This window comes from Numida meleagris, chromosome 3 (assembly GCF_002078875.1).
Source record: "Numida meleagris isolate 19003 breed g44 Domestic line chromosome 3, NumMel1.0, whole genome shotgun sequence".
NCBI classification, from domain to species: Eukaryota; Metazoa; Chordata; class Aves; order Galliformes; family Numididae; genus Numida; species Numida meleagris.
In genome coordinates this window covers 20,712,765-20,740,251 of record NC_034411.1, presented here as the reverse complement: position 1 = coordinate 20,740,251, position 27,487 = coordinate 20,712,765, and the positions used below count along the sequence as shown (strand labels likewise).

General features: G+C 37.6%; 1 protein-coding gene across 12 annotated transcripts in view; it reads left to right on the top strand.

Moving 5' to 3' along the window:
• Window positions 1–27,487, top strand: part of KCNK2 (potassium two pore domain channel subfamily K member 2) — a 130,825-nt gene that overhangs the window by 64,873 nt on the left and 38,465 nt on the right. For all 12 annotated transcript variants that reach the window (XM_021390037.1, XM_021390034.1, XM_021390038.1 and 9 more), the window contains one exon: window positions 5,556–5,673. In XM_021390037.1, coding sequence (XP_021245712.1) covers window positions 5,556–5,673 — 118 coding nt within the window. The remainder of the gene's footprint in view (window positions 1–5,555; window positions 5,674–27,487) is intronic.

The window sequence follows — 27,487 nt, the reverse complement described above, 5'->3', positions numbered from 1 at the left end:
AGCTTTTTGACATGCCGAGCACTCCACTGCAGATTACAACTGCAAGTTTGACAGACTAAAAAGAATACATGCAGTCAGAGAATTACAACACAAACATCATTGCAGTTTCCGTCAACAGTAGGGCTCAAAAGCATATGGTTTGTGAGTGGGGAGTCATTTGCTTAGTGTTAAAAGCATCCTGGTGTGCCTCTGAACAAAGAACTGGGATTTCCATCCTCTACAATTCAAAGGTGAAGTGCAAAGGCAGGACCCGGGCGGTAGCTGGGCAGCATGAGGTGTATGGCTACACTGGAGAGAAAGGGAGTGCTCTTGTCAAAATGTAGGACAGCAAAGGAAGAAATCCAGGAGGAGAACTGAGTTTCCAAAAACTTTGAGGTTTCTTTGAGTTTTTGACACTGCTTGTTAAATGATTGCCGGGAAGTGTAAACCAGCTCCTGACAGTGTGGGTAGCAGAAGAGTGCATGCTATGTTTGTTACCAGCAGCGTACTTTGTAGTGAACCTCTTTTAATTTTTGGATAGAAAGGCTGAGAATAATGAAATGTTTTGTTACATCATTTCAGAAAAGCAAAGTGACTGCAGCCTGGTACAAAAGCATGTATTCAGTACCTGGTGGAGGACAAGAAGATGAGAAAGAATTAGGGCAGCTGGTTTGAGATATAATTATTTTTGCAGGTGACTACAAGAGGCTGTCCTCCTCAGTTTATAAACCTCTCTGTATTTGTTGTACTGAGGACCCCAGTTTAGTGGATGTGGCTCCATTACCAACAAGCTTGCTTTTGTCTCTCATCTCTATTGACTCCTTGCAGGGTCAGAGGAGCAGAGCTCCCTGACCTAGGAGAATTGTCTTCTACTTCCGCCCCCACCATCCCCCAAAATAGCTCCTTTTTGAAAGCCATATTTATGTGATAAACTGCAAGGGTAGGTCAGCGTGGCCTCAATGGACAGCTGTCTTCTTGAATGAATCATGATGTGATAACACAAAACTGCACAATGTATTTACCAGAAAGTGTTTCTGAATTATATGGGAAACTGGCATTGAATTAAAATCAAATTTTATGTTGTTGCTCTCATTCTCCCAATGCTCAGATTTCAAGCAAAACAGCACAGGGTGAATGCAAGGCTTATGTGTCTTTCTAGCTCAGATCCAGTTTTTGAAAGTAGCACGGATTCCTGGCCCATCCGCTTTGCACTCAAACATCTCCTTTCTTTGCTGTGATGTTCCACTGAAGCTTATGCCTGGATAGAGGTGTAGAGCCAGGTAGTTTGGATGTAGCATGAGTTAATACCTGAATGCACCTCATGCCTGTGCCTCAGATACAGTACAGAGCAAGCCTAAAGGTCCATGTGATTTAAAAAATGGGAATTAAGTTCCTAAGGTTTTTAGATACTTTAAAATTTTATGTCAGTTTTCTTTGCTGTCAAAAATCCCCCTACATTTCACCATTGTGAAGACAAATAAAAACAAGTGGTGAAAACACTAATACTTTTATAGAAAGCATATGATATTATTAAAATTACTGCACATAGAGACCTTGATTGTGTGCTGCATGCTGGGGGACCCCTCCTCTGCTCAGTCCTCAGGCATTTCGTACAAAACAATTGGTAGACAAATACGCTCAGGGAAGGCAAGGCAAGTGAAAGAATCTACATGGCTTAGGAATGAAAACTGTCCATATTCCTATACTAAAGCTAAGTGGTTCTGTAGTGCTGAAGTGAAACTGAGGTTTAAGTCAGAATTTAGTTTGCACGGGGAATAATAATAAGAAAAAGAAGAAAAATTGCCTCTATGGCTGTCACTGAACTCTATTGCTGTAAAGTTGCTTTTTAAATGGCTAGAAATTCCTATCTTAAGACCATGCAAACTGTTTATTGGCTACAACCTGATATAAATGTAAAGATTATATAGTTTTCATGATTCTGACTGATTCTGTTTCAAGATTGTAAACGCAGAGTCACTCATGCTGCTGTATATGTTAGGATATTCCAAAGAGTTCAAATGACAGAAAAAAAAGTTGTAAAGGGAGGAAAGTTATGCCAAACTTGCGACAAATGAAATGGTTGTGTTTGCTCTAATGGTAAAGCAACAGTGAGGAGAGGAAACTGGAGATCAAGAGTAAAGTGACAAGGAAAATTGGATCTAGCAGTACTGACTATGAGTAACAGGATGCTTTTTAGGCACAGAGGATGAGATCCTGGCCCTCAGTGAAGTTAGCAGAAAACAACTGCATGAGGCTGAGTTTTTATTCCAGGCTAAGGAAATGCTGATATCCGATAGTCCAGCTACGTTTGTGCAATCTATGTAGTCAAAAAGAAGATGCTGCCCTGCAAATTGTGCGCCAACATGCACACGTTAGGAATTTTATTATAGGATATTTTCTTTTAACATTACACTTAAGAATAGTCTTAGATGAGGACCTGTTCACAGGAACTGACCAAACTAAGATGGAAATATGGCCTCCAATCCAAAGACTTTATGAGATAGTGCTATTGATCACGGTAAACCTGTGACCTTGCTGCTTTCAAGCCTGTCGTCCTTGTTAGTAAGAATGACTTATGGGTGACTGTGAAGAAATGTAATAAAGTAGCTTTGTTAATATTTAAGGTTGGCTTCTCCCAAACACAGGAACTGCAGAGGAGAAAGCTTAATAGTGTGTGTTTGGAAACTTAACAACCAGATGATGAAGGCATCATCTGGCCCTTCCAGACTAAAACTGTGTTTAAAACAGTGCGTAAGTTTCATCAGTAAGGTACAGAGAAGGTTGATGAGAAATACTGGCAATAAAGAAATACTGATATACAGTATTGAGTGGGTTTTTTTAAATAGGTAAATAATTTGTTTAATAAGAAACAGTTTTTAACTTGGAAAAGAGGCAGGAGATGGGTCTGTGAGATAATAAATTTCTCTGATTAGACAAATAAGAAATTTCAATTCAGTGTTTCTCGTATCATAAGAACTTTATAAAATTATGACAAAACACGTAATAATCTCAAAAGCTAAGTGCTTTTTTTAAACAGTCCAAGAGTAAATTGCTGAACTCATTGTCATAATGTGTTTTGGCTCCCAAAATGCATGTGGCCTCCAAAAGTAGTGAAATCTGTGGTAAAGAGATCCACCCTGAACTATCTTAACACCATGCAGCCTCTCACACAAGGTCTCTAAGCGTGCTAGTCAGAAGCTGTGTGAAGAGAAAGCATCACTTTCCTGCTTGCCCTGACTCTACATTCTTTTCCTATTTAGCTGTTGGCTGAAATCAGAGACATAATAATGGCTAATTGTCTTTTGTAACCATCTGTTGTGTTTTGTCAGGACTAACCCAACAGAGCAGTTTTGGGTTAAGCTGTTTCTTTTTCCTGGAATTCTGTAGTTGTAGGATACTGCAGTTAGGAAATGCATAGCTGTAACAGATCTTTGAGCAGTTTTGATGAGCTCACCTTTCATAGATAAGACACTGATGTCATTTGGCTTCAAAACTTTGTGGTGATGATATAAAGTTCTGAAAAAATTTTAAATTTGGATCTGTACAAAAATTGGTCTTAGACTGCCTAAACAGGTGCTTTGCTCTGTATAGGGCATTCACACAGCATGCTAAACTGTAATAAAACGTGAACGGTCCTATAAAATTATATTGATCCAGCACTTTACCATATGATGTCCTCACAGGAGGTCATGTTCCCACTTGCAGGTGCAAGGATTTCTGGTGAAAATTCTTAGTTCTCTAAAATGAAACAATACTCAAAATGTATTCAAGAGGCTTCATAATGCAGCACACTAGGGTACGTAAGTCAAAGGAGTATATGTGTTGCATGAATTCCAAAATCAGTATAAGGGCTGGTTTCCATATGGGGTTTAATCTGATATGTCTCCTTTTAAACTAATGTAAGCACTTGTCAGTACTTATAATTGCCAAGTTTGTGTAATGTACAAGTGTTGAAGAGGCATTATTCCTCAAACCCAAAGGAAAATTAAACTCTCTTCTCCTTCCCTCTCCCCATCCTTTTCTTCTTCCTCAGTAGGACTGAAAATTCAACATCTTGGATGTCTTGCTTTCTGGTACTTTAAAGGATTTTAAAATGTAAAGTTGAAGGTATAGAAGGTAAAACGATGCAAATTCTATGTCAAATTACCCCAGTTGGCTTTCTACTGACAACCCCAGGTGCTGAAAATGGTGGTGGGATCCTGGTCGTTTCAGAGATGGCTGCTTTGTGCATCTGAACTTTGGTAATGGCAAAATGGAAGTGGTGGAATTTGGCGGAGATCTAGTCATGGAAAATCAATGGCCTGGGGATCCCAGCATTGATATTTTGTCATGTCTATCCACATGAACTGACTTGCACTTGCATGAGCACTGTTTAGAAATAAAAATCATCTCATTGTCGAATTATTGATCTATTTTGTGATTGAAAAAATTAATAATTCTGAAAAACAATCTTCCTCTGAAGTAGTCAAACAATTTCAGAGGGCTTCAGTCAGGGCAGTTTCAGAAACCAAAACAGTGGGGTTTCTGCCCACACAGAAAACTATTCTGGTCTACCCTGTTGCTGAATGTCTTTATCTGCAAAGTCATTTTTGGACAACTCACCAAGATGAAGCTATTTGTTAGTGAAGATGTTCATTGTAGCTTTGCAGGATTACTTCCTGTGATGTTCTTTTGTTAAATGTCAATTATTATTATAATGATCAGGATTATGAAAGAAATCCCGTTTTAAATATTTATTGCAAGTTTAAAAATACTTTTTCTTGACATGTGGTGTTTAACTCAAATACTGGTATATACCTGCAATGGAGATAAAATGGCACAGGAATCCTCTTTTGTGATAACCATGTACAGTAGGTGACACTGCCAATATAGAAAATGCTTTATATTTCTCAAGACTTTGAAAATGTCACAAATGTCATGCTTGTTCATTTCAGCTGCTGGAACTGATTTTTTCAAGAACAATATTTATGAAGTACGTAGTTGTATAAACTTAAGATAGAGATGCTTGGTACTTGACCCTGGATTTGCTAGTGATATGGTGGAGGTTTTATGACCATAGCTGTAACTATATGTATTTAATTACTGAATTATCTGTTTTAAAGAAATGTTTTAATTAGTTGGAGTTCATTTTATCCAAAATAATGCATGGATTTTTCTTTTGGAGTTTTAAAATAATTGTGTTTTAAAAAATACATTTGCTTGCCTAACTCAATAAAATAATATTTTGGGAAATGTAACTGTAAATCTTTGTCTAATGCACATTTTTCTTCATCAAATAGTTACAACAGTAAAAATAATTGTGTTTGTCACCCAGTTAACATGACTCCTATAGACTTTATGGATTTTGTGTTCATTTTGCCTTAGTAGTGTAGAGCTCACAGCTTTGCAGCTTGTTGACATGCTCGGGTGTATTTTGAGCAATAAATCCAAGCCTGACTGAATGACAAAACTCGAGCAGCCCAACACTTGTCTTTTTGTGGTTTATTGCTTGGATTAAATAAATTACTTATCTTAATGTAATGTACATTAATATCAATGTTTCATGAATATTGACAGAAATCTTTTTAAACTTGCAGCAAGTAGTGGCAGCAATAAATGCAGGAATCATACCTTTAGGAAACACATCTACTCAGATCAGTCACTGGGACTTGGGAAGTTCCTTCTTCTTTGCTGGCACTGTTATTACCACCATAGGTAGGACACAGCTTATTACCTTTTTATAGTAAATGAGCTGAATCTTTTGATTTCCAATGTGTGCATATATTTGTCAATGGTATATCTTCTAAATCTTCTATTTTTTTAAAGTAGAGTTATTTTTTAGCTTCAGGGGCAGACATGAGAGCTGTCTTAAGGATCCCTAGCCGAGTAAATAGCTCTGCAATAGAAGACAAATGTTGTAGATTTCTGTGAGGTGATTAGAAGAGGCTGTGGAAACATTTTCTGGGGGGAATTTGGTCAACTGTGTAATCATAAGTGTTAAATAGGGCGTGATTTAAAGCACATGTGCATTAAACCTTGACTGAGATGTATGGAATTTCAAGTCTGTATAATCCAACTTACGTTGTTTTCTCTAAGTTTTGAATAAGATGACAACATGGTAAGGGTTCAGTTCAACTTAATCAGTTATGAACACTGTGTTGATGGGCAGATTCACATTCAAGAGCTTACTTTTAGGCTTCTGTTGCATTCAGGAAGGTATAAAGCTGTAGGGTGAATTGTCCATGATCACAAACCCACTGAGTTTTCTGCATCCTTTCTGCATGTAAGAGCCACTGTCCCTCTGGGCAGGGGTGAGCAGGAGCAGCATTTGACCTTTCGGTTTCTTCCCCTTGACTAGAATATAGTGCACATGTTAAACAGTTCAAAGACGCAGTGTAGCTCCCAAGTCATAGGGTGGGCATCCACAAAGGGGACTGGAAATTTGAGGAAGAAATCAGATGAGGAAACTTAAGAGCTACACAGCTAGAGTAATGTGTAGGGAATTGTCATGTCATTGTAATTATTATATATATACAATTTATATGCATATTTTGATGAAAGGTGTGTTCTTTTTATGCACTTTTGTTTCTTCTTTATGTACAAATGCATAAGTACTGTATTTTTGTGTGTTTGTTTGTATACCTGCATATATATATATGTATAAATGTTGCGTGTAGGTATTTTTTCTCATCCAGAGTAACTAAACCACAGTTCAGTGACAGCAAAGGGTAAAACTCTGACCTTACTGAAGGTTACCAGCAAACTCACTGATTTTAAATATTGAAAAATGTAATTTTATCAAATTATAATATAGGAGAAGCAAAAGCCTTGAAAGGATATCTTTACAATCAATCTCATTACCCTCTTCTGACAGCATGAATCTTGATGTTGTAAATTTATTTTCTATTTTAAAACTGCATATTTATTAAAACTGGCAATACATTTTGTAGTTCACTATGGTTTCTAGATTAGTTATTTCAGACTTCAGGATATTTTGATTAGAGCACGTCATTGTAAGTGTCCATGGTCCTGTAGAAAGTGCTTAATGCTGTTTTCAGTTGTGAATAGGAATAAAAAAGTATGAAAAGTGTTCAGGGACTTAATTAATTCAAAACATTATTTTAAAGCAGTGGAACATTTTGTTTCACGTTTTATTTCATTTCTAAATAAAACTTTAAGGTCTTTCTAAATCAAAATGTTTCCTGATTTAATTTATTGAACTGATTCTACCAAAACATGTGTTAGTCCTGTGTGGAGAGAGGGCCATCTGCAAATGGATCCAGCCCTGCGATCCACAGTCCTCAGGAGACAAGATAACCCAATAGGAAATACATCTGAAAATTAATATTTCAGGTTATTTCTTCAAACCAGAGTAGTCAGAATCAGGTCACACCAGGCAACTGTAAATATGTATTTCAAGTTTTGTGATAGAAAACATGAGAAAATCTAGGAAAAAGTCTTCTGAGAAATATTTAGGCTTTGGAGAAATTGTGCTTTTCATCAGAAAGCCTTCTGATGAGAGTTCCCAAGCAAAAAGCCCAATTTTGGGCTTTTATTCTTAGGATCTCTGGATTGTGTGCGTACGTTACTGCTGTTGCTGTTTGGCACTGCCTTGCTGCTGTGAGCCATCTTCCTGGTGGTTCAAAGGGCTTGTGATGTGACAGAAAAGTGCGGCTGTCATGAAAAGCCTTTGGAATTGTGGATCTCCCAGGAAAACAGCAACAAGCCTAACAATTGACTGTGTTTTCCCTTACTCTTTACATTATGACATGTCATCAACTGCTTTTGTGTTCAGAACATGATCTTTTCATATCTGAGTAACCTTTTGAATGTGAAGGCATTCCTTCCAACTTGGGGGCATATGGTTATCCTACAACTTGATATTTGAAATTCTCAAGAGTCTAAAAATGCAGTTTATGAGTATCTCCAGAGAATTGCCATGAGTTTCAGTCAAACGCTACAGATATTCTCTATGGACTAGGACATGACCTTGTAAATTCATAAAGCAACAGAAATAATTTGTAAAAGGGATTTATAAATATGAATGAAATCTATAAATATTATGTCCTTTAGACTGAATGCCTCAAATAAGTACTTGAACAGAAGAAAAAAGATTGCTGCTATCTACAGAAAATGATAGCTTTCCAGTGTTGCAGCATATTCTCTGGTTTTCTAAACCTCTTATTATTATGATTTTACTGTAGATCACACTCCTCCCACTGATATCTCAGAATCCAAGGAATTTCAGTGAAACCAGTAGTTTATTTATGGATTGTATTTTTTCCAAGTCCCTCCTCAATGATGGTACCACTTGCATCCCCCAGATATTTGATTCCTGGGGAGAGGGAATCATAAAAAGAACTTTAGCATTTATCTAAGCAATAAGTTATTGTTTTACAGTTACTGTTATTATTGTATCATAGTAATTGCAAGCATTTAGGTGAAAATATTGACCATGTATTTTGGTGGCTGTTGGCAGCAGTCCAGCGTAGTCCGTCCTTTCTCTCTGCTCTGGATCTCCTGTGGGCTGCTGAAAGGCTCTTGGATGGTGACTTGTTATCTGCTGAGAGTCAAAGCCAGCTAACAAAAGCAGAAGTAACACTGGAGAAAACAAGAAACAATCAGACATTGTACTGAGGGACATGGCTTAGTGGGAAATATTGGTGGCAGGTGAACAGTTGGACTGGATTATCTTTGAGGTCTCTTCCAACCCTGGTGATTCTATAATTCTATGATTACTTTGAGATGTTTCCTAAAAAGTGGATTTAGTTGAGAGGTCAGGGTCAAACAATTTCACATGACTCCATTTAATAGAGAAGATACTTGGTAGCTTTTTATTCCATGTCAGAGTGAACTGGTTTTGGCTTTGCATTTGCTGGAACAGCATAACACTTGTTTCAAGAAGTGACCAGTCTGGCCATGGATTTGGTTTACTTAGATGTTTTCACTTGTGATTGTGTTTCTAGAACAAATATGGCTCATCTTGACAAATAAATATGAAGTGATTACTCTGTGTGTATGGAACAGTTTTGGATAATCCCTAATAGGGAAAAGAGTAACAGAGAGTAATGGGAATGCTGACATTGTTTGTGAAATATGTTGTTGCATTGTTCACCGGGATTCTGTGCGTGCTGCTAAACACAAAAGATACTCTTTTTTTCTACCAGAAAGCGCGTTTATTATTTGGATCAAAAGTCCAAAGAAAAGAAAAAAGAGAAGTGAGAGGAAAAGTGAGAAAAAAATGGCAACTCAATAGTAAAAGTGCTGAGTAAGAGTGGAAAACAATCTTTCTGTCTCATCTTTTTATTGTAAGGGCTCATCATTGCCTCTCCAAGTATTTTTTTGTTCTCTAGATTATTTTTTTCAATAGATAGCTTAACTCAGGAACAAGCAGATAGCACCCTCTCTCCTGCAATTTGTATTTTCGGTCCTGATAAAGCTTCCTATTGGCAACAGGATAGGAAATGCAAGCTCTCTTTCTGCAAGCTTGAGACCTGTATCTAGAAAAACAAACAAGCAAAAAAACCCCAACAAAATAGACCTACCAAGATCTTGAGCTTGTGGTCTCTCTCAAATGACTGTTCTCATCTCAAATAACTGTACTATTTCTGCTGCTACTCCAGCCAGCCCGTAATGACTTTTTCAAGCATCACAAGCAGAAATATAGCAGAGTGGGCACTTATTCGAATTCCTGGAAGACAGAGTATCTTGAATAGCAGTTGTGAGCATGTCAGGAATGCCAACAACCTCATCAGCAGCTGTAGTTTCCCAAAGTACGTCTTTCCAAACAGAGCTGTGTCTACACAGGGGTGAGATGGAGCTTTGTGAGTACCTAGCACGAGGATACTTGGCAGCTGTATTGGTGTCCAAGCATAGTTGTTAATAGCTTCCTACAAATCAAAAGGGGAAGAACACATCATTTCTTTTTGTTCTTTTTCCACTTTTTTCACCAGCTGTTGACTTTTAAACCCAGACTTCTCATTGGCACTTGAAACTGGACCTGTAGTCTAGTTCAGTTACGTCTGAGATTTAGCTTAGCTTCATATAGCTAGCTGTGGAAATATTGTTATTTGGTTAGGTCCAAAGCCTAGCAACTATTACAAAATGCAAAGGAATGTGAATCTTTGTTGTTGTTGTTAAACTAAAAACATAATAATGAAGGGAACTATTTGTGAATATCTATGCATTTTTGAAATACTGAGGAAAAGAATAGTGTCTTGAAAACTAAAATATACAAAATGTTGTTACAAAAGGATAAATATTGTTGATAATCAAAATGTATCACCTATTATGTCAGATTATCACACAGATAAAAAATGGCAAGCGATGCTGCAAAATGTGTTCCCTTAGTTCAAAAAAGTAATAAATATCACAAATTTACCTTAGTGTTTGTTTGTTTGTTTGGTGGGTTTTTTGTTTTGTTTTGTAGCTGCTTTTGCCACCAAAGAAACAAATGTTTTTCTGAGCTTTTCATGTGGTGTCACATAATTTCAGTAAAACAGAAGTAATAACTACCTTCTTAAAAATATTCAGCCCTTAACTGTCAAATTTTCCTAGAAACTTGCCTTCCAATAGCTCATAAACAAAAGAAAGCACTCAGATTACCTGAAATGCTGTTTTTTATTCATTTTGAACTATCTACCCCCTAAAACTTTTGAGTAGAGATATGGACTCCTGTGCCAAAAACTTCTGCCTTCAGACTTTCTTTTTAATCATCTTCTGTTGTTCCTGCTTAAGAAACCCACATCCGCTATGCAACATTGAGAACCACGTTTTGAGAACTGGAGCAGAACAGAGTCAGGGGAGTAGTGCACCTTAGTTATTTCCAAAAGCAGAGACTATTGAAGATGAGCTTAAAAAATTCATTTAAAAAGATTACTCAAATTTGCTGATCAGAATATAAATACTGGGATTTCTGTGGCTTGTGTGAAAGAAAGGGAAACAATGGAAAGCAAACAAAGGAGTGAAGTGCAGATGCCAAGGTGACCAAAGAGAAGGGTAATGAAAACCTCCTGAAAGTAAATAGCATAAAATATATTTGCCCCAAAAGTATTTGATGTGTGATTGCACCCACCATACCAGTGTTCAGAAATGTATTTGGGACTATGGCTTACGTGAGCTTAGTTAGATGGTGGACATTGGAACATAATGGCTTTTGAGGATCTGTTTCTCTGAAGAGTCATCTACTCAAAATCATCTTCTTTGGCTCCTTTTCCAAAACAACGAGTAAGGTTTTATTGAAGTAGGGTCATAGATCTTGTCCTCCACATGTAGCCTGAACACATGTCCAGGTATCATACAGCTCTCAGTATGGATGTATCTAGGGGAAAGCTGAGTATAACCAGCTGATAAGACCAGCTGCAGAGCAGTGCAGAAAACAAGTGGTTAAGAGTTATGATCTGATATTGCTGGAGAATGAGGTGGAAATGCTCCTTCCATCACTTACTCTGCCTGCCCAGGACTGCGCAGAAAGCTCCTGCTGTCATAAAATGATTTCATGTCTGTTTGCAAAGTGTGTTAAATATGTATATCTCACCTGACTAAATGTCAACAGAGAGATTTGGTTTAAAAATATCCCTCAAAGATCTCTTCAGAATTCCTTCTTCCTCTCAGTTAGCACTGTGCTTACCTTCCCGTCCCCACACTGTGGCTCTGAAGAAGCTTGAGCTAAAATTGTTTCTTCGTCTCTCTTTTTTCCAACCTAATTTTTCTCCTGTAATTCTTCTATTGTTCCTGTAAAAAATTTGACCCAGTTATTGGCTGTTGACAAATAGTGGCTCACCTGTGCTCTGAGGATTTGACAAGAAAATTCTCCAAATATTTCATCTGCACTGAGCTTACTCTTTTCCAGAACTGTAGCGACTAAGCAAGATTTCCTCTGTAATTATTTCTCCCAGGAACGGTCAGTAGAGAGTGTATTACCACTGTGCCCTCAATTTTCTCCTGCATTTGTTCAGACAATGCAAAAGAGGGTTTATCTGACCCTGATGATGAGGAAATAATACTTGGACTGCACGAGGTTCAGAAGCAATAAATTATGATAAGACTGCTGGGAGTTAGGGAACCTGGAAAGTGTTTTTGGAAGGACCATGGTGAACAGCTGAAATTAAATGATATTAGATAAAGAGCTCGGGCAGAGTCCAGTAATGAGGGGTTGTATATGAGAAAAGCCATGAGCTGAATGAGAGAAAAGAAGGTGAGCCTCACTGACCCAAATGACTGAAACCAAGAGAAGGAAAGGACCAAGTGTTCCCAGTACTCTCTGGAATACTAAACAATGCTAAGGGTGGTTCTAAATCATAGCAGCTTGGAGCCACATCCACAGCCTGGGCAGCCTGTTCCAGTGCCTGACCACCCTCTCTGAAACTTAATGAATGCAAGTTTATGAGATGACAAAGTTTATGGGAGCTTCAATTGCATATATAAAAACTATTTTTTCTTCTGGCCTCCTCGTCAGGTGTCTGGTAAGCTGGAGGCACTTGCACGTTCTGTGGGCCATAGTCGTAACAGAAAGGACCCGATATTTCAATATTTCTTGTTATATTGTTCAAATTATTAGCTATATTGGAAAAGCTTAGGGTGATATAGCATCAGAGCAGTGTGAACATGCAAGAGAATTTGTTGACCTGGAAAGGTTTAGGAGAACAAATTTTGCTGTGGTTGGTACAAAGGGATGCTGTCTCTTGAGGTAAGGTGACATCAATGACATTTCATATTATCTTTTTTTTTTTTTGCACTGTTCTTTTTGCATTTTTTTTAGTCTTTTAATCCTGATTCATAGCACTACCAACTACTTTTCTTGTAAAGTTGAGTTTACAAAGATATTTGTACTCCAGAATACTTTTTCCAGCCACCTGGAATGTTTTCAAAATTGATGTGATTTCATTAAAATGTGGCTTTTTATTTTCACCGATAGGCAGTACTGATGATTTTATTTTAGCATGTTGTCTGTTTCTTGTTGGACCTTGCAAAGCAAGGAGATGCACCATTTTTACAGTTCAATATTCTTGCATATTCTTACCTCTTAATCTTCCTTTTCCTCAGAAATTGCAAACATTTGTGCTACAACAAATTTCCTGGTATGTAGCTTTCTATCCCTTTTCTGTATCTTCAGTACTTTCCTAAAAAAAACACTTAGCACAGTTCTGCTTAAGTCTTGGTATGGAGCGAAAATGTCAATTTGTCAGTTGTGACATAGTCCCCAATTTACTCTGCAAATGAGCACAGAAATTTTCACAGCTTACTCTGTTAAAGCTAGTGTGCTAATGGAACTGGATTTTGTTTTCTTTATTTAGATTTCTCATCGCCAGCTGATCAGTGTAGAGTTTCTGAGCCTCCCAATCATGTCCTTTTTAATTTCCAAGTTATGAAAGCTTGTTGCTATCAATAAAGGAAGGGCTGCCAGGAAGGACCACTGAATACAGTTACACTGTTTGCAGACTGTTAGGATGAATGAAATTATTTCCTGCTTCCCTTTTTGTTTATTTTTATAATTGCATCAGAAATGGTGCAACGAACCACAAGAACCTCAAATCCTGTAAGCAAACAAGAAGTACGGGATATTGGAAAATTCAGGGAAAAAAAAGTAAGCATTCTGTGCTTTGTTTCTACTGAACAAGAAGGAACACAACTGGAGCGACTGAGTGTGTAGTGGTTAGAGGTCAAAATAAAGGCACCTGTACGTAGTGTGTAAATCCTAACAGGATGAGCTGTTTGTAAATTCTGCTTTGAGTGTGTTAAGCTGTTTACCATGATGCGCTGCTTTGTTCACAGCTATTTGCACTTACTATTTAGCTGAGCTGCTAACCAGGGCCAGCTTTTATAAAGGAAATGGCAGCCATAGTCAATGCCAGATTGTTTGTTTGTTTGTTTGTTTACTTATTGGTTGTGTGACCCAACAATATATTTTTAGCATGTTGGGTGGTAACCTGCATGGAAAGTTAAGCTGACCATTTCAGCTGTGGTTCCTGCCTCCCAATCCCTTTAGAAAGCAAGGCACTGTTGCCTTTAGCAGAAAAGTTCTGGGTTCTGAAAGTTTGAATGTCTCCCACTGAGTGGCTTTGCAAACTGGCCACAAGGTGGAAAGGTATACTCTTGAGAGTGTATACGAGAGTATATATGAGAGGTGTGCCTCTCTGCCTCTCTCTGTTGCTTGTTAGTTGTTTTACTCTGTTGACCTGAATATAGGTTGTAGTTCTTTTTCCTCCTGCAAACTCAGATCTGAAAAAGACTGGTTATGTTGCACAGAGACTGCGTTTGATGCATAGATCTTGTGCTCCCAATCCCCAGGTGTGTCTCTGGGTGCCCTGCCTGGCTGGTGTAGGGAAGTGATGAGTGCTCACAGAGAATAGCTGGGGCTGGGTGTTCCAGTGCTGTACTCAGTGGAGAGCCAGCACCCTCTAAAAGTGGTTCAGTTGATCCGGATAGACTTCCTCTTCACTCAGTTGCATGCATGTGAAGTGGCGTGGAGCACCCCTGATCACTGTTATCTACATTCGAGCCAGCTTTCTGTCAGTATGCTCACAACGTGAACTGTCAAGGAAGTATGTTTGTAGGCTGCATCTAGATTGGAAGCTGGCTATGCTATGGAATTGTCTAAAACACAGTTGAAGGAACTGGCAAACAAGTAAGGGTATAACGTTAGAGTGTTTGATAGATTCCTTATTTATCTGGAAGTGAGGATTACCACTGACTTGTGACTGCTTTATTTTATTTCAGTACAACATTAAAACGTTAGCTCAGTTTGATTACATTCCTCCATGTATAAAACATGTTTTTTGTTGTTATTTTTAATTGTAGCAATGTATTAGGAGAAGCACAGGACAGAGAACTTGCTTCTATGAAGTTACAAAATGGTTTTCAGTTCTATTTAAAACAAAAAAAAATCAGAATAACACATATAGTGTCTGTAGTGGAAATGCTGAGTCATGTCCTGAAGCAGTGATTTGAGCACCTGGTGGGAAGGCAGGGCCAAGCCAGGGGAGCTCAGGTGCACGCAATGCACCTGAGTGACTTGAAGCTTTCCAGACCTCATTTAAGGGCTGGCAGTGGAGGCAGTGGTATCTTGCTGGAGATCTCTGCGTACTTGAGGTCTTCTAAACATAAGTAAATGTAAGCAGAGTCTTTCCTTTGTTTTTGTGCTCACGGTTGCTGTATTTGAGCATATCCTTACTTGCTGTGGCCTAGGACCTTGCTACTCCGCTGTCATTGCTGTGCTTTTCCATCATGTTACAGTGTCTAAGGCATCTAGTCCACATAACCTTATGTGGAAAAGTAATTCTTAAACTGGGTTTATGGGTTATGTTTCAATGATATTTTAAAGAAATTTACTTTTTTTCAAAGAATATGGAAGGGAATTTACTGACACCCTTGAAGGGCTTAAAGGTTTCTTGAAGTGAGCGGCTGGCAATATAAAATCTGATGTGTTGTGCCACTGGCATAACAGAGAGTAAAACAGTATTCAAGCATCTATTAGTGCTTCATGAAAGTACCTTTTTTGTATGTATTTTGAGTTTTCTACATATTATAGGCTTATCCTTATTTCCTCTGTCTTGGTTCCACTGAAACAAAAAAACCAAAAGGTCACCAAAGAAAACCATGAAAAACCAAAAGAGAATCTGGGTGAAAATGTCATTCTTTTTGTGAGATCTGCATCAGTCATTCTAACTGCAAGCAAGGTTCAGGGGGTGCTGCTGCAGGCTTGATTTGGTCGCATCTCAGTTTGGTTCGGACATCTGTATTTTTCGTTAGTACAGTTTAATGTTCACAGTAATATAATCTATGTGTGCAGTCCTTCAGGTAAGAGAATAAAATGTGTTAAATCAGTTTTTAAACTGCTAGCACGAGTGCAGTTGAATGAAGAAGTTGTATTCAGAGGACTTTAAAAATGATTTTTTTTTTGAGAGGAATTAAGTGGAAAAAAACAAGGCTTATGTGATAGTACAGATGAGCTCTGTGTGTTTATCAGCTATGGTCTCCTGGTCATGCTGACTTTGACAAATGAATACTTCAGTGCTTTTCCAGGTGTGAATAAAATGGGCTGTAAGTAAGAGAAAGACAACTATCTGCTACATGTAAGCTAATGGTCAGTAAATATGTGGAGTAGTAGAACTACTAGCCTGTAAAGTATATGATAAGTAGCGTTTTGTTCCTGAGATGTTCGTCTGTGAAGACATCTTGTAAAATTTTAGTCTGGAGCTGCATAAGTGAGTGATGAATAACTTAATTTCCTTCTAGTTAACTGACATTCTGAAAGTCACTCTGCTCCAGCTGAGGCCATCTGATTGCTGTGTCTTTGTTTTTTTTCTTTTATTTTTATTTCTTTGCAGGACCAGTATTGGTTGATGTTAATAAGAGTTTAGCTTTGGCTTTTTATTTTTGTAAGGGAAAATCTACAGACAGTTTAGCTGTTGAGGCTTTATTAGAGATGCACTTTTCTCCCTGTTCTGCACATATGTGGGATTCTGATGTGTTTTTTTTTTGTTTGTTTGTTTTTTGCTGGACTGGTAACCAGGGCCAGGATAAAACTGTGTATAATTAAAGATAAGAGATTACTTTGTATAGACATCTTTATGGTGAATGTTTCATAGCAACCATACAAACTGTGTAAATTTGAGCCTTGCTCAGTGGACAGGAATTTGATGGTAATTGTGGTCCCAGTGAGGACATCACCTGCACAGATCCTTACTCAAAACCGCCTGAAATCAGTAAGGCACTGTGCTCAGGTACTCTGTGTATGGAAGTTATCACTTTAATTTTTAGATGACTAGATGGGAACTATCAAGGAATCTGAGTAGGAAAAAGCTTTGGTGCATTTTATAAGATATTTCAATTCTCAAAATTAAAATTCTAAGCTGTTTTTATTCCTTTATGCTTTGAATGAAAATCTTTTTTTTTCTCTCCTGCAGAATATGTTGTTCTTTTCTGGGAAATGTATGTTTTAAGTTCTAACATCCAGTGTTAAACCTAGATCTGGTTAAGGATGATGTTATTTGAAAACATGAGTGGTATTTCTCATCTCCCAGAGTGTCATGAGGATGCCTCAAATTGTGACCAGGAGGAGTTAGCTACGTCACTCTTGGGTCCTCTCTGGTCTCTGATGGCCGGACTCCAACTGTAACTCCTGAATAATTTACTGCTGTCATAACCTCTTGGTTCAGAGGTTTTCTTAAATCTCTCTTACTTTCTCCTGGCATGTAATCTGAATGAAATACTTCTAAGAAATGGCTCAGTGACACTTGCTACTTGTCGAGCTAACAAACTCTTTTTTGTCACCAGGGTTGGTCCTACAACTTATTTTAGTCCACAAAAGCTTGTTTTTGGTTAAATATCTTCTGTATTTTGTTAACCTTGAAGAAGTTTCACTATCTGAAGAGACTGCAGGGCGGGGGAAGTTTTCTTACCTACGGTTGTTGCTGAGTCTTGTCCAAATTTAGACTTTTTTAGTTAATTAGTTTTTTTTTTTCAAACTTCTAGCACTAGCCATAGTGAAAATTACTTATTACCCTGCAAATCTTCCAGCCTTTATTTGTAACTTATGTCACTGGGTCATGTGTTGGTCACGACTCTCTATCTGCGTTCTTGGGGTAGTATGGCACAAAAGCAGTTATCAGGGAAAAAACATGTATGGATGACCTTTGTTCACATGCCTTTGAGGCTTTTTGCTGTGTGATGCATCACAGCAAACAAATGATTGAGGAACCGGTACGGTGCTTGTAATGTGTTGTTTGAGTCCCTTGACTGCTCTGCTCTCTTGTCTGTCTTGCTTATTTAGACCACAAACTCTGTGCAGCAATGGTAACAATATGATCAAGTATCCCAAGTCTCTGTATTGATCACTTCAAGTGATGATGCATTAGGTGATAGCTTACAGTATGTCGCTGTAAGTGCTTAGTTATGGAACCAAGAAAAATTCCTATATCAAGGATCCGTAAGATTGTGTAGGCTTCTTAATCTGATTGCATATGATAGGCTTTTTTTAATACTATTATTCAACTCATTTAAGAAGACTGAAATCTATTTTTCAATGTAATGGTGGATCTTTTAATATTGCTTGATAATTTTTTGTACTTAAATAAGGACAGGTAAAGTCAGAAGCTATAAGAGCCTATAACTCTGCTTTTTAAGTAGGTAATATTTTCATGGTATTTAAGGTATTCCCTCTAGGAAATAACATCCATGATTTGAATAGCTTAAAAAGGTCTTTGATTACATATTGTTAGCACCCGCTCTAAAATCACACCAATTTGACCTGTTGGCACTCTGAGTCTAATTTTAGATTTGCTTTTTGAAATCTGCCAGTGTCATCATTAGGTTAAGCCCTTTCTCCTCTTGAAATGGATCTGAAGATGCTAATTCATGCATGGCATTGCTCCTGTGGGAGGCAAAGAAACTTCTGCACTCTGTCTCACTCTGTTCTTTCTCTGACATAAGAAAGGATGGTGAATGTGGGAGGAGATAAATTAGAGTGTGTGAACCTTGCTCCACATTTAGAATGTGCAATTGGAAAGTGTCTATTTGCTCTCTGGTAAGCACTGGCCACAGAAAACGTGCTTACTAGAACAAGAATCCATTATCTGATTTGACGCTCTATTATACACCATCAGGACTGAGAATTTTTTAATTTTTTGTTATCTCTTTTTGGGATTTATTGAGACTCAACAGAGCTCCAAAGTGACATCTTCTTATGCCACACAAAAAATAATTTAGTTTTGCATTTTTCTGAAATGCTGTATTTTGCTGTGCGGTGATCTCTCTTCTCACAGATAATCTACAAATCTATAAACTTGTAATGGCTTATGACAGATTCTTATTAGTATATCGTTCATCCTGGTAAATAGCTTTTAAGTCTGCACTTGCATTGCTGGCAAAATAATTACCCTTCGCTGATCCTCTGACTGCTAATTAGTAATTGTTCAGAATTTTCATGTCTCTAAATATGAAATACAGATTAGATATTTAGCTAACCTAATAGTCCCTTTTGTCCACTATAAGTCCCTGAAGATTCAGGGAAGTCAATATTCCGTAGTCTTTATTTTTGATCCTGCAGCCTTCAAAATATGCTTTTCTAAGGACTGGATGTAAGGAGCAGCAGCCAGCATGATTCTGCTGCAGTAAACAAAGAGGAAAGAAACTGATTTCATCAGAAATACATGCACTTTAAATGAGCAATTGCTACTAGGAGGATGTTAATGTCAAAATAGAGAGGAGATGCTGAAATGCAAGGTTTAAAGATAAGTAGGTGCTGCAGAAGCTGTGGTGTTAGCAGTAGAGTGATTTTGTTAGGTCTGGCAGAAAGAAAGGGGAAAAACTTCTGTATCCTTTACTAAAGCGGTTGATTTTGAGCTAGCACGTGGGGCATGATACCAATGTTTCTCTTGCTGTTTATTTTTGTAGACATATTTGCAAGAATAACAAATGTTTGCATGGACAGATTCATGACTTGAATGTGAGAATGAATTATGTCCAAGGGTACAGTACAAATTTGGGATTTTGTACAGTACATTTTTGGTATGAAAGGGTGTATTGCAGAGAGTAAGGATCATGAAGTTGCAGGAACTGCAGTTGGCAGATGAATCAAACTCAAAGATAAGATATTAGAGATTATAATAGAAAAAATAATTAAGAATCCTAGGTTAGGCTTTCTGTTTCATGATGATGATTAGAATTCAGTAATGCACAATTACTTTTCTATAAAAAGAGAGAACGTTTGTAGGAAAAGGCACTGTACTAGAGCCACTCAAAACAGCTGGAAGAACAGATAGCTATGCCCCCCAAAAAATGAGGAAGACCTCATTTACCCTAAAAGTTTTCTTACTGTGACAAATACTCTACTAAACAGGCACTACCTTTTTCTATCACCTTATCTCACTATGTTCTTGCATTTTTCTGACTATGTAAGTGCTGTTATTATCCCTTTGTAGGACATGTTTGTACCATGTTGGAGATATTCAGAAACTCATATCCTCATTCTCATAGTAAAACACTTTAAAATGTTTATCGTTCTTGCTTAATTTTAAAAATGAGATTTCCATAATGATATGCTGCTGAATCATCATACAAATACCAAGTATAACACTGACAGTGGAGTTGTAGACGCCCATCTATGCTACTCATTTCTTTTTCTCCAATCTTTAATTACATTTCAAATTTGGATATTTAGAGCATCTCGACCTTAGTGATTGTCCAATATTTCTCTGTGAGTGGTAAGTTATAGGGACTAATTTTTTTATAATTGTCCCTTCCATAATCAAGAGATCAGCTTCAGAAAAGTAAACTTCAAGAGATGATTCATGAAAGATAATGAAGAATTCAATATTGTTTGTAAATCAAGACAAATCATATTGCATCAGCTTACACAGTAGAGACATCCTGTCTGCAGGCTCTGGAGTTCTGAGAAAGCCTTGTCCTGTGCTCTGGGAAGCAGAGAAACAAGATGGCTTTCCCTACAATTATTAGTAAATATCAGCAATGGGATAAGACCCATATTCAGCTCTCATCAAGAAGTTTATCATTTGATTTTTGAGATGAACCATCTGACTGTTTGGGTAGCATTACACCCTTGCGCTTTTTGAACCCTACATTTGGTGAAAGTGTATGCATATATATGTGCGTGTAACGTCATCCACCATGAAAGTAGCCTGACAGTCTTGGGCATGTGCGAGTTCCCTTCTAGCCAGGATGCATGGAGCGGTGGGCTGCGTGCCTTTGCTGAGGATCCATGCTGTGATGAATTTCAGAGGGGCACCTGATGGAGGCACTCAGGGTCAGGCTGGATGGGGCCCTGGGCAACCTGAGCTGGTGAGGGGCAGCCCTGCCCACAGCAGCAGGTTGGAACTAGGTGGGCTTTAAGGTCCCTTCTAACCATTCTGTGATTCTATGTCATGACAGCTTGCCACTGGCTGGCTATTCACTCCTGCAATTGCTGGGTGTAAAGTAGAACTGTATTACTCTCATTCTGACATGTATCCAGGAAGTTCAGGGTTTTTCAAAAGAGAAATTTTTGTGATCTACTTAATGCACATCTCTGTACTGCTGGGATAGAAGAATGATGAATTGAAAGCTGTCATAAGACATGAAAGCTTACCAGATGCTTGTTAGAACAGCATGTCGCTAAGTAGTCACACAGAGACAGGATGGAAACTGCAACTACAGTCCTCCATGAAAATGCTCCCATAGATATTTTTATTAACTGGCACAAAAAATAAAAATTGAGTGAAGATGGAAAAGCAGCTGGTATGATGAATACTTGATTGATGAAGGACCGTTGGATGCAGAATACTGCATCCAGCTTTGGGACTGTGTTATGCCTGTCTCTGGCATGTGGCTTTTGGAGAATTTGCAAAGAGGAGACACCTACTGCAAGCATCAAGCTGGAATGTTCTCTCTGAGCTGTCTGGAAGCTCAGTGGGCGTTCTTCATCCTGTTCTGGCTGTTCTCTTCAGCTTACTCTCTCAGATGGAATCTTATCCAGCCTTGAACGTTTAAAAATAATGAATTTGTGAAAGATGCGGTTAAAACATTAGGTACTGAATCTAGAAACATCTGTGCTTCTGACTTCAAGAGTGTGAGATGCTTCTGTGCGACCAGCTCTTGTGCTGGAGTGATGATTCTGAGGGCCGAAGACGTGTTGTCCTTGTTTTCACCAGTGGATTTAGTGTTTCCTAGCTCAGATTTTTTTCCCCTCTTCTGCTGTTTTTTTTTTAATGTGATAGTGGTGGATACTTTTGAAGTCTTTCTGTACTCATGACAATTTGTGTTTTCTGTGAGGCGTTCTTTGTTAATGCAAATCTAAATACATAAGAAAAAATAATATTAAAAAAACCTGCCTTCAAACTGGCTCTATTGTAAGGGTAGTTTCAGTAAAACTATCCTTACACTAAGTTACTCAGCTTTTCAATGAAGTGTTTCTCCAAAATAATGCCATTCTAGTTTTCTCATTTAGGTATTAAATGAGTATAACTTGATACTGCTTTAGTGCTTTCTGCTCTCCCTTGTCCTTTCATGTACCTGTCAAACGTCTATTTTTTTCATGGAAATAATATGTTTCTATTGACTTAGTGCCTTTCAGAGAGCATGCAGGTTCAACAGTCTATCACCAATGGTTCAATTGCAGCCCATGCCTATTGCATTTTAGCCACTTTCCACCAAATGCAATGACTTGGATAGATGCGTAGATGCTGTCTTGAGACCTCTGTGGTACTTTGAGTGCTGCGTATGCTGTCCCAGCTAAAAATGCAGGAAGTCCAACCTGTGAAGGTACTTTTGCACTGAGAGGTTTCAGGTATTGTCTATCACTTCAACAGTGAAACAGTTTAATTCCTATTGTTATGCTGTAAGGCAATTACAGGTGTTCCTGTAACATAGCTTGCTCAGAAATACTAGATTTAAATAACTTCACTGAAACACCAAAAGGCCTCCAGAAATGTATGCCTTGTGTGTGTTTAAAAAAATAAAATAAAATAAAATCCTGGTGTTTGGCTACAATACTGTGGATCAGCCGTTTGCTAGGGAGAACTGTATAAGAAAACTGTATACAGTAAACTTTAATGGATCTACGTTGTTTGATGCTCATGAGTTTGTCATGCTTCTCTAAAGGGGAAGAAGAGAGTGTGGAAGCACATGGAAGAAAGCTTACTTAGTAACCTCAGGTGAAAAACTTAGGCCTCTATTCCTCCTGCTTCTAACAATTCTCTTATTCAAGCCTTCTTAGTCAGGACTTCTCATGGCACTTGGCTAAAAGATTCATTTTCCTCTTTAGTGTTAGATGATAACAAAGGACAGAAATGTGATGGTAGCTGAAGCCAGAAACAATCATGTTGATGGTAAAATCAGATGAAGGTGAGTGACCCAGGTTGTCCTCTGTGCCTACCTAATAATGCTTTGACAAAGGCACATTTATGTGGCCTCCCTGTGGAAGAGGAGTGGAGTTAGCAGAGTGTCCAGTTTTCTTTTTTAAGCATGAACAATGTGGAGGAATTTTCAATACCTGAATTTGCTCATCAGAGCTCCTAGGGAATTACGCTGTGTTATCATATTCTCAATTAGGTTTATTACAGAACTTCCAAAGACCAGATTATATATCCAGTTTGGAGCTCTATTGATTTTTTTTTTCATGTTAAGCTAAACAATTTTGCAAGATTTTTTTAAATTTTGCAAATTGCTTGAGAGTGGTGGGAGTTAAAAGGAGAGAGATGGTAAAAGATAAACAGCCATTTCAAGGAATGTGCAACTTTTTTTCCAATCCTAAAAATCTGATTTGGACACTTACAGGTTGATCTATGTACTGAAATATTGATGCCTAGTAAGAATAAATATCTTTTTTATCTGTTTAAGTATTACAGTAAGCAAGGAAAAGATGATTGGAGAAAACCTCTCATTCTGAACATATTTATATGTAGAGTCCATCAGTTGTCTGTATATCCTAGCTTAAATTGTTCTGCTGAGTGTTCAAGTTTCTGGATTCTTGACTCAATGAAACTGAGATAAGAGGGCTGTAGGAAATGCTAGTTGTGCACTAATAAACATTTAGAACTCTGTAGTGTTTACCAGTGGTTATGAGTTCAGGGCTGTATGACACAGCTGAGGCACCAATGTGGTTTTCAGCTGAAGAGAGGATGCATTGAAAAACCCCATGCCAGCATCTGCTAAGCACAGATTGTATTTCTTTGCTATAGACATCAGATTTATAATTTTGCAATTCTTCTGATAGATGAAAATGAGCATCTAGAGGCTACTGTTTGGGATGGAAGAAGTAGCGTTGAGTGGCTTAGTCATATGTAGTAGATATTTTTTTTTAAATGAGCAGAGAAAGAGACAGTTATTTTGTCTATAATACTAAACACAGTTATTTCCAGTTCACAATATACTCTGCTAGGAGGAGAATTGGATTGGTATTACCTATTTTGTAATTTTGTGGATCAATGTATCTTGCTAAACGTGTAGTTAGAATTGTCCTTATATTTTTCTTTGTGTGTGTGTGTGTCAATGCACATATCTGAAAATGCACTTATCTCATGGAAAATAATTTACCTTTAAGGTTATCTCAAAATGGTGACAGTATTCTTGTTCTTATGGTTATTCTCACGATTTTAAATTTTCAATTGGGAAAAACCTTGATATAAGGAAGATGATTCATATGCTCCACAAAAAAAACATTGCATGATATCCATGAGCGTCTCAGAATGGTGTTAACTGCATTTTGGAGCTCTGCTCACAAAATTCTGTGTCCAGTATGTGTGGTTACTGGCCAGTGTTATCTACCCATGTTGGGAATTCTACATTTCAAAATTTGATTCAGTTTTTTCAGTTCCAAATGTATGAGTCCGTCCCTTTGAGTGCAGAGTCATGATTTGTTCTGTTTATTAGTATTTGTATTTTGCCCATTATATGTGGAAGACAGAAGTGTTCACAACTTAGCCGTAATGTATTTTTGGAAAGGTGTTTCTTCTTTAAATGAACACACCAGCATGCAGTCCTAAAAGTAACAGTTATTACATTTCTCAAACACTTTAATTTAGTGTGATCATCTGGAGCAATTTTCTTGACATGAAGGTGTATCTGTTGTGCCTAATTAATTATTTTGTTGCTATGTTACGTGAGTGTAGTAGATAACATGGAAGGAATAGGCTACTGTTATGTAGACTGTTTGTGTATTTCCTGTGTTTCTTTAGCCTGATTGCATGAGAGCCCCAATCTTATGTACGTAGGTTGCTCTGAAAGTAATGCCTCCTAATTAATTTCCATAGAAAGTACAAAAAAGAGCAAAGGATGATGCAAATTCTCAGCTGCAAAACACTGTTTTTCAACAGTCACCATTAGCTATGCCTTTTCACCAGTGATGAGCAAGAGCCTGCATGCTGCGTGTGTAAAAATTGGCATGGCTGTCCGGAACATGGCTTGTCTTTCACACCACTGTTGCCACTGCTGAAATGCACCACCCACTGCCTCACTGTGCTGACAGCCACTGTTTGATCTCCAAAAATGTTCAGCAAGCATTGATGAATGTCAGTAGGTGACATTTCTTCCACACAGAAGAAATCAATTGTGTACCTTTGCTTCATATGCACTTCCATGTCAGAAGCCATTTTGTATGTATGTGGTGTTTCAGTATTTAGCTGCAAAATAACCTAAATTGCTAACAGCTCCATCTGAAAGAACTGAAACTTCCATTCATTGGTTTGTTACTCTTGCTATCTAGTAGTGGCAATACATTTTCTCTTATGCTCAGAACGCTGATTTCAGGAACTACAGTATGGAGAATCCTTAAGTCCCAGAGCTTCATCCTTTGGGTTGGAGCTGATGTCTCTTTTCCCACAGAAACAAAAGCTACTAATGTTGTGGTCTTTTTTGGGTGGAAAGTGTTCTCAGCTCTAACACTTGGGATGCAGTGGAGTTTTCGTTATTGGCAATTTAAGAGTTCAAAACTGTTTTTGTGTGTCTGTGTCGATATGCAGGATGATAAAATACCGTTTTAGTACATGATTAAGAAGGGAATCACAAGACGTACACTAATGAATCCCAGTGAGTCTTTGGTGGTATACATAGATGTATCAAAATGTAGCTTTCATCTATTCCTGATCTGTGTGTAAACATAAAGAATTCATTTGATGGCTCTTCTCAGAAGAGTCACAAAGCTATACTGGAAGATCAAAGTGGCAATAAGCAATTTGTCTTCTGTTTTTGTGTCTATAGATGAAGCTGTGACACACTAAACTTGCACAGATTGTTCTTACAAGTGTTTCTGGTCCCAGGAAAGACATCTTGGTTAGAGCAAGACAACCTTTAGACTTTAGTTAATGATAATTAACTTTGTTGCAAGTAATTAGTTTGTTACAATTGGAGTATTATGGTGCTCTCTTGAATGAATAGCATGCAGTGGAATCAAGTAATTGTAGTGAAACAAATGAATTTTGCTTTATGGGTGGGATTTTTTTCTAGAAACTTTCTTTTTTTTTTCCCAGTTAGGTTCTGCTCTGCTTCCTTTAGAAAATGAGATCCTGCTTGCTAGAGCAACTGGAGCCATGTGTTTTATGAGTAGCAACCTTTTCAATGATGCTTCCATATGAGTTAAATAGGAGACAATGTAATTTGCTTACCCATTTGGGAACTGGCTATCTACTCTAATTTTCTCGTTCAAGCTGAATGAAAAGAAAGTAGTATAGTCCAGGAAATGTGCGTTTACTTATTTCTTGCATTGTTTTCCATTTGAGATTATTATACAGGCTTTTGCAAGCATATTTATCAGCTGTATTGTTTCCCAATAAATTTGAAGACATTGCTATGCAACATATTTCTTGTTACGAACTCTTCAGCATTGGCAGTTTTGGCTATGTATGTGTGATTCCTCAGAATCATATATTCCTAAATAAATACAAAAACTTTTGGAAGAGATAGACATTGAGTGATACTCTTTTATTAATCTTGAAACCTAGTGTTTAAGTTTTCACATTGTCCCATCAGGATGGCATGTGGAATAAGCAGAAGTATTTGTTCAGGATGGAAATACTTGCAAACACCAGTAGTTCACTAAATAATAGCAAGGAAAAAAGCTGTATATGTAAATGTCCTAAGTGTCTTAAAGACCTAGAGACTGTACATGAACATTGTTGCAGAATAATTCTGGGGCAGGGTGTGAAGGAAAAAAAAAACAAAACACATTTTCTGACAAGTGTTATTTTATATGTAAAAGTAGAAAATAAATTTTGAGTGCTTCTCTATACAGGACTTCTTTTCCCAAATGTAACAGGAGGAAATTTAAATTCCATTCATATTTGCTATTTCAAACTGCAGTGACTAATAGTGGAATTTGCAACAGCTAAAACATTGATGAAACATTGCCTACAACTAAAGATGAGCCTAAGCTACTATTTGTTTATTTCTGTTAGTAACAGTTTAGTGGGAGCCTTTAGTGAGGATAATTGCCACATTCTATTTTGCAGTGCACTTCAGAGTGCTCTGAACAATATATATATTGTATATAACAATATATTATATATAATAGAAAATAAATATCAATCCGTTACCTGCAAAAAATACTATTAAAATTATTACTCCTCTTACCTCCTTTAATAAGGTCATAGGACATACTCCTAATGTAAGCATCCTTTTTTCATACTAGGAGTAATGCTATTTAAAAGTCATTAAGATTTATTGACCTATTGAAAAGCTGCTGTGCTTTTCACAGTATCATTTTATTCAGGAAATGATTTTCCTTGTTTGGTTGTGCCTTTGCTGAAAAGAGAGATGTTACTTTTACAAGATCTACTGACACTTAAGAGGAAATGGTGGGGGAAAAAAGCAAATTGATGCTTCCGTGTTTTAAATCTGACATATGGATGAAGAGGTTTGCAGAGCGGAACTAAGTCATAAACAACCCCCTCCTTTTTTAAACACATTTTAACGCCCTTCAGTTTCTGGATGGAACGATCATACCAGGTGAACCTGATACTATATTGCATCTGGCTTCAGAAGGTAATACACATCCCATAATCCAACCAAAACTCAATGGACTTTGAGTCAGAAGGCTTAG